An 8,525-nucleotide genomic window follows, 5' to 3' on the forward strand; every position below is an offset into this window, starting at 1 on the left:
CAATGTTTCTAACTAATAACACAGAACAAGTGTATAGACAATGTTTCTAACTAATAACACAGAACTAGTATATAGACAATGTTTCTAACTTGTAACACAGAACAAGTGTATAGACAATGTTTCTAACTAATAACACAGAACTAGTATATAGACAATGTTTCTAACTAATAACACAGATCTAGTACATAGATAATGTTTTTAACTTGTAACACAGAACTAGTATATAGACAATGTTTCTAACTTGTAACACAGAACTAGTGTATAGACAATGTTTCTAACTAATAACACAGAACTAGTATATAGACACTGTTTCTAACTAGTAACACAGAACTAGTATATAGACAATGTTTCTAACTTGTAACACAGAACTAGTGTATAGACAATGTTTCTAACTAATAACACAGAACTAGTATATAGACAATGTTTCTAACTAATAACATAGATCTAGTGTACAGACACTGTTTCTAAATAACACAGATCTAGTATACAGACAATGTTTCTAACTTGTAACACAGAACTAGTATATAGACAATGTTTCTAACTAATAACATAGATCTAGTATATAGACACTGTTTCTAAATAACACAGATCTAGTATACAGACAATGTTTCTAACTTGTAACACAGAACTAGTATATAGACAATGTTTCTAACTAATAACATAGATCTAGTATATAGACACTGTTTCTAACTAATAACACAGAACTAGTATATAGACAATGTTTCTAACTAATAACATAGATCTAGTATATAGACACTGTTTCTAACTAATAACACAGAACTAGTATATAGACAATGTTTCTAACTAATAACACAGATCTAGTATATAGACAATGTTTCTAACTAACACAGATCTAGTGTATAGACAATGTTTCTAACTAATAACACAGAACTAGTGTAAAAGACAATGTTTCTAACTAGTAACACAGAACTAGTATATAGACAGTGTTAAACTATAGTTTGTACATGAAGGGGTTTATAGACACAGCATTGAGCTTTAGTATGTACATGAAGGGGCTTATAAACACAGCATTAAACAGTGTTGATGCATCATCTTTTTCATATTTAACAGTGAGGACTGTAGGACTAATGGATGCAAGTATAAATTTTAGCGAGGTAGGAGTCATCTTCAGCTAAGATAGTTTCATTTTTCTAACAGTGTGGTTGGCCTTTGGAATGGGTTGCCTTCAGATGTTGTAGAGGCAGTAAATTTAAATGAGTTTAAGAAAAAGCTTGATAAGTATATGAATGATAAGAGCTGGCTTTAAGGTTTTTTTTTAAATTACTATAATTTAGTTTAGAGAATGGAACAGCCGAGATGGACCAATGCAATAGGTCCCATGTTGTCCCAAAACAGTTATGTTATGATTTATAGTTATAGCAGAGAAACCTCAAGTCAGATTCCATACACCTTAGCAAGAGTACAAGTATCGTAAGAAATGTTATTAATTAACACAAGCTACATTAGTGAACGAAATTACCTGCATGACACCTTACGCCACACTCAATAACTAGTGCTAGTACTACGTACTACAAAACAGTCAGTATTAAGCCTACTTTATAACTACAAGTTTTGTTAACATTCGTGGCAGTATTATTACTGTTTTTACCGTAAACATCTACACTCTCATACCTAGTAAAGTTCCAATTACACGATTAGCACCCTCATGTCTTCTTTCGTAAGAATCGACAATGCTAAAAAGGATAACAGGATGAACTTTAACAATCAAGTTCGGAGACATTTTTAAAACGTGTATAAAAGGTAGCGCTGTAGTCACTACATGCACTCGGTTGTTCCACTCAAGAATTTTTTTAGATCCTGGTGCTGTGTATAAAAATCTTGAAATTAGTTCTCAAGCTATTATGAGTTATTCAAAATATATATTTGTAATATATTTAGAACATTTCTTTTCAGTTTTACTACTTGTAACACTAGTAAAATCCATTTGATTAATTTTTAACATAAAATATAAAAAAGTGAAATAAAAACTGATGAAAATAATAAAGTGCCATTATTAGCATACACAAAGTAAAATATTTAAATCGCAAATAGTACCGTCCATTATTTTTAGCCATAGTTGCCATATATTCAGAAAACGTAGTTTTATGTTACATTAAATAAAATGAACTTTCAATAAAAATTTGTTTATTTTTAAAGAAAAACTATAACTTATATTCTCTAAGGGCATACTAAGGAGAATACACAAAAAATATAATTAAATTGTAAATCGTAGTTCTTCATCTTTAATATTAATTGCAACTGTAATCTTATATGCGCAAAACCTTAACTGTTACGTTAAAACAAACTTTCTATCAAAACAAGTTCATTCATAGATTAAAAATAACACAACATATTCTCCATGTTGTATATTCAAGTTAAACTGATTTTTCTTAGTGCGATAGGATAGTTCCGCAGAATAACAGAAGATTCAACGAGATATTTATTATTAAAAAATGCTGTTTCTAGGTTTGACATAGTTTGGTGTTGTTATATAGCTCGAGCACGATTCGTAATGTGTGGACCATGGGATCGAAACCTCCCACCAAACATGTTCGTCCTTTCTGACGTATGGTGATATAATGTGTTAGTAAATGTGCAGATATCCTTCAAATAGCTTGGTATGCTCAAAGATTGGATTATCAAGCCAAGATGTCTGTTTTATCCCATATATGCCTTTCTTTTATAGAATTATCTACCTAATGAATGGATCTGTATTTTTTCGTGTTTTATGTTTGTCACTTGTTTTCAGGTCTGTCAGTGTGGACTCTGCTAAGATACTTAGTTATACTTTGTTCAGTGGCAAATGCTCACGTTCTTTCCTTTCATTCAATAATCACAATATCATCAACTAATTTAGCTTAGCTAACCTTCGTGAAAATGGTTATTACAAATATTTCTATTTCTACACGTATTTTGGGGAAAATAGAGCATCACTTTAAAAGAGAATGTTAAATAATTTGAGCTTGTCTAAGGCATTATTCATAACTTCAAGCAATTCTCTTATGTACGATTTTGTAATTGGGAAAGAACAAGTGTGTTGGATCTTCAAAGATAACTGACGTGTATAATTTTGAAACGCAATTAAACCATTAATCAAACAATTTGACTATGTTTTTAAACCCTTAAAATTACTGAACTTCCTTTAAAAGCTCTTGCCATTTAGCACTAGAGCAAAAGTGGTTATACACGCCTCTTAAAAGGTCTTCAAGACTAATCAACCTTCCATGATGGAATTGTGCCACAGGAAATACCAATGATCTCTAGATGTTACTCTGGAAGGGAAGACCAAAGAATTTGCTTTGGTTGTGGGCTGGTATAGCACTATAAAATGAACTGTCGATCACAGCAATATTACAAAATTACCCATTCTGTACAACTGTTTGGAGATGCATGAGGATCATAGCAGCTGTGCAAGGACAGATACTGAGAGACAATTTTATAGAGTTATACTGGGTTCGAAATCCTTCTAGGTTCATCCTCAATGATAAAAACAACTTTCCTGAAGGCAATATCTCTGTTTGCTGAAGATTTGTAGCAGTGTTGTATATTCCTTTACATGAAGTGTAGCTTTCATAATGATACTAGGCATCTGCAAAATGCAAATCTGATACTACTTTCAAATATGCATCTGTGATGCCAGGTCATCTCTTTCATTGCAACCTTCTGGTATATGCAGCTTTACCTTCATAGCTCTGCACTGAACAAGACATTGCCATCTGTTTAGATTTTTAGGGTTATTTGGGAAGCAATTATCATTGTAATTAAGATGCTAAATTAAAATGCATTGTCATTTCATGCTAAAGTTAAAGGGTGAGTATTAAACTCATTTTTTACAGAGTTTGTGGGGACTTCCTTTGCGATCCACGACATCCAGTACATTTTAATTCTCCTTGAATGTGTGACTTCAAGGTAAAACTTGAGATATATTATTGTGAAAATTTGTGAGTTTATGATAGTCTTCTAATCTTACTTGCAGTTCTACGTGAAAAATGTCTTTCTGCTCAATACTGGATGAAATTATTTTTATCTTTGCTTTTCTATCAGTGATAAATGGACCAATCTTCTGACATTTAAAGCAGCAGCTAGATGGTGTTTCTGTCAAATTAAAACATAAACTAAGGTTTGGCTTACAGTAATTATAGTCTGTACTTAAACTGATAGGACAGATGCTATTGCAAACAGTTTTATAATATAGCTCACTCGGAGTACTTATGTATTGAAACTTTGTCATTAGTTTTAGTCTCCATGGTCAGACTTTTGTAAAGACACTTCAACAGACCAAATATGCATCTTTTTTTAAAGGTTGGTTTATATTTTTTATTCTCTCTAGTATTAAGATTTATTTGAGTGTAAAAAAAAAACAAAAAACATGCCAACTAAGAATTTAACTGACTCTTGAAGAGGACACATTTCAGTGAAGAAAAAACATTATATGCATGTAATTTCATTCTTTGCTCAATTTTCCAGGCAACCTGATGTCGGGATATGATATCCAGAAGTCTGTCTCGATTTAAGCTTTTGGGTTTTTTTCCTTTACATTTCGTATGGATCAGTCCCATTAATAATTTTTACTTGTAAAGTTGCCTCCATAAATTATCTAACTCATCTATATATTATATTTTGGCTTTATGTTTGTAATCCATAACTTATTTTTATGAGAATCTTCACCAAATTTAACTCATAAGATGGCTACCATCAATAGCTCCTAGAGGTTGTGATATCAAAAAAAAAAATGCATGTTAGAGCTTGTGAGGCCCACTGATTATAACCTACAAATTAGGATGACATGATAAATCTTACAGTTGATGTCCACTAAATGATTTTAAAAATAGAATAGTATAGCTCTTAAACCAATAGACATATTGGAGTAATCTCTAGTATCTCTCTTGATATTTCAGTTGGAAGACTGCATCAAAAACCTTTCAAATAGAAGTGTTCTTGTCTTAAATTTGTTGACATTTAGGTGTAGAAAACCTTATGTCATCTTAGCTATGATTTTAACATATACACTGGGATTCTTCTGATTACTTCATCCAACATTATGACTAATGATTTTAACATATACACTGGGATTCTTCTGGTTACTTCATCCAACATTATGACTAATGATTTTAACATATACACTGGGATTCTTCTGGTTACTTCATCCAACATTATGACTAATGATTTTAACATACACACTGGGATTCTTCTGGTTACTTCATCCAACATTATGACTAATGATTTTAACATACACACTGGGATTCTTCCAGTTATTTCATCCAACATTATGACTATTTTCATTAACTGTTTTCATTGATCTAACTGGCTGAAGTGGCTTTATGTTTTAAGCACAGAAGTTATCAGTGAATATGCCTCAACACATAAAAAAATAAAACCTTTTTATTTTTCTAGGAAGTCTAGAAGTATCTTATTGTTTGTTTTTTACGTGAAATCTGAAAATATTCACTTTCCTTTACTATCTAAGGATATCATTTTTTCTTACTATCTCACAATACCATGTTCAGACTTCAATCCATAAAGCATTACTATGTCTTTATGTGCTTCAAAGCTGTATCTATGATCAGATAATGTAGTTGTAAACCACATTTTTAAATTAGACACTTGTATCATTGTTTGGTCAGAGGAAGGTTGGACATAGCATAATGGATGTGGAATAATGAAAAGAACCTACCTGAAAGTTTAGGAAATGACTTGAGAAGTACAAAACATAAGCTAGGCTAAAGTAGATAGGTTACTGAGCTAGTAAATTTAGTATATTATGCATTATTGAGTATTTTTCAGTAAGTTACACCGAGTCAGAAGAAGTGAGGTTGAGATTACTAGTTGGTTTTAATGTTCTAATTACTGAGTTTTTATTTCAACAAGGGAACGGACATACAAAAGAATTCGAAGATAAAATTATTGTATTAGCATTTATTGTGTTTTTATGCCTATCAGTGATAATCAGTTAAGCTAAGATGTAAAACTTGTAGTAGAAGAGATAAACTCTTTTGTTATCATTAAGTATGTGGACTCGACTTCACATTCTTCTTTTTACTAAATAATCCAATAACAACTTCCCAGCAACAAAAACTGTGACCCCATACATTGCGTGTTACACTATGTATTTGTGGGCAAGAAGAAAAATAAAAAACACTCAACTAGATTTACACAAACAAAAAACGTTTATTTATAATTTTTTGTTCACTGCATCCTGTATTAGTGCATTTCAAACTCTGAAATACTGCAGCACATTCACATTTCTAAACTCCTAATTCTACAGTTTCTTAACTCGGTAACTTAACAGACAATAGGACAGATCATTTTTAAGCCTAGGAAACGTAACCGTGGAAATACTGTATTTTTACTACTTTAATGGCACCATGCATTGTTCCATAATTTCTATATGTATCTACTTTGTCTTGGAAGCTTTTATGACAATTTTGAGTGAAATATTTGTTGTGATTATTTGCTTCCATGTATGAAAATGTGGCTGTCACAACATTTATCTGCTGCGGAGACAAAACCTCACCATGTCAATCACAACCATGTTTAAGCTACCCAGTCCACTTTCTTAAAACAGGTATGTAGGCCTCCGTTTAAACTGCAGTAAAATGTTGTGCAGAACCCCACAGTGACCTTGATTCAAACATAAGATCTGTTGACTTAAAATTCTACTTGTCGAGCTCAGGTTTCGAATTTTTTTGAATTCTAAAACCCAAGACTATTCATTTTTGTAAGACTATACACCCAGTTGTGATAAGTAACAGAGTGTGTAGAATTATCTTCAAGAACAAAATGTATCTTATCTCAGATTAAAGGATAAAAAACCCTTCAACATTCCTTCATTCCCATCCTACACCTCATTGTTCCATGTTCACAAGACCCTTCATGTACATACTAAAGTTTCATGTTGTGTTCACAAACCCCTTCATGTACATACTAAAGTTTAATGTTGTGTTCATGAACCCCTTCATGTACATACTAAAGTTTAATGCTGTGTTCACAAACCCCTTCATGTACATACTAAAGTTTAATGCTGTGTTTATAAACCCCTTCATGTACATACTAAAATCAATTTCCTTTACAATCTTAAACACCTCAATCAGATCCCCTCTACTCTTTTTTTCAAGAGAAAACAATTTGATAGATTTCAGCCTCTCCTCGTATGATAACCCCTTCATGCCAGGCACTATTCTAGTAACCCTTTCCAACAGTTAAATGTTTTTCCGAAGGTAAGGAGTCCCAAACTGAATGCCATATTCCAAATATGGTCTAACCAGTGACCGGTACAATATAAATATAACCTTTTTAGACTTGTATTCGATATTTCTATAGATAAAACCTAAAATCTTATTTGTCCTACCACTAAAAACAGCACACTGTTTGGATGGCATTAGAGACTGGTCAACTAATACACCAAGATCCCTTTCCTTCATAACGCTATCAAGATTATTCCCATCCAAATTATTCTTATAATTCAAATTATGATAACCCATCTGCAGCATCCTATTCACAGCTAGCAACATCCAAGACCTTAATATCATATGCAAAGTTAAGTAATTTATTGACTATTCCTTCATCTAAGTCATTGATGTAAATCAAAAAGAGCAAAGGTCCTAAGATTGAGCCCTGAGGTACCCCACTTGTGACATTAATCCGATTTGACTTAACTCCATTTGTAACAACCTTCTGCTTTCTTCTATCCAGTTAGCTAAATTATCCTCCACACCTATAGAGATAATTTTTTTTACAAGCCTTTTATGTGGTACCTTGTCAAAGGCTTTCTGAAAATCCAGATACACCAAATCTACACCCATACCCTTATCTACATAAGCAGTAACCTTTTCAAAGATTGTTAAAAGATTTGTAAGGCAAGATTTTCCCCAGTGAAACCATGTTGACTATCCAATAAAATTCTAAGCTTTGTTAAATTACTTTGCAAAGCATCTTTTAACAGACTTTCCTGAATGTTTTCCACAAATGATGTAAGTCTAATGGGTCTATAATTACTGTGACAATTTTTATCACCTCCCTTGAAAAGAGGAGTTACATTAGCTAACTTCCAATCCTCTGGTACCTGCCCACTAGTCAAGGACTGACAAAAAGTAGTAGCAAGTGGCTCATATATCCAATCTTTAACCTCCTTCAAAACCCTTGGGGGAATATTATCTGGCCCAGGAGCCTTATCGTTTTTTAAACTTCCCAATTCTTTCTTAACAAGCTCAGAATTAATGCAGTCATCTTGTTTGATTTCATTTCCATTTATCAACTGTTTAAAATGGGGAATACTGCTTAAATCTTTGTCAGTAAAAACCGAAGAAAAAAAGCAAAATTTAATAATCCAGCCCCCTCATAATGATCAGATACTAGACTTCCTTTATCATCTCATAAGGGCCTTACCCCCATCCTAACATTTTGTTTACCCTTAATGTATTTAAAGAAATCCTTACTGTTAATTTTTACATTTTTAGCCAACCTTTTCTCATACATTCTTTTTGATGTCCTAATTTCCTGTTTCAACAACTTTTGTGATCTTCTAT

At 32.3% G+C, this 8,525-nt stretch overlaps 1 protein-coding gene across 1 annotated transcript in view; it reads right to left on the bottom strand.

The window, feature by feature from the left end:
- LOC106474000 (eukaryotic translation initiation factor 3 subunit F-like) overlaps nt 1–2,062 on the bottom strand; it is a 13,824-nt gene extending 11,762 nt beyond the window's left edge. Inside the window, exons 1-2 of the mRNA XM_013934687.2 lie at nt 2,056–2,062; nt 1,633–1,824 (exon numbers count right to left, since the gene is read on the bottom strand). Coding sequence (XP_013790141.2) covers nt 1,633–1,824; nt 2,056–2,062 — 199 coding nt within the window. The remainder of the gene's footprint in view (nt 1–1,632; nt 1,825–2,055) is intronic.
- Nucleotides 2,063–8,525: the final 6,463 nt, after the last annotated feature.

Source organism: Limulus polyphemus, unplaced genomic scaffold (genome assembly GCF_000517525.1).
Source record: "Limulus polyphemus unplaced genomic scaffold, Limulus_polyphemus-2.1.2 Scaffold6708, whole genome shotgun sequence".
Classification (NCBI taxonomy): Eukaryota; Metazoa; Arthropoda; class Merostomata; order Xiphosura; family Limulidae; genus Limulus; species Limulus polyphemus.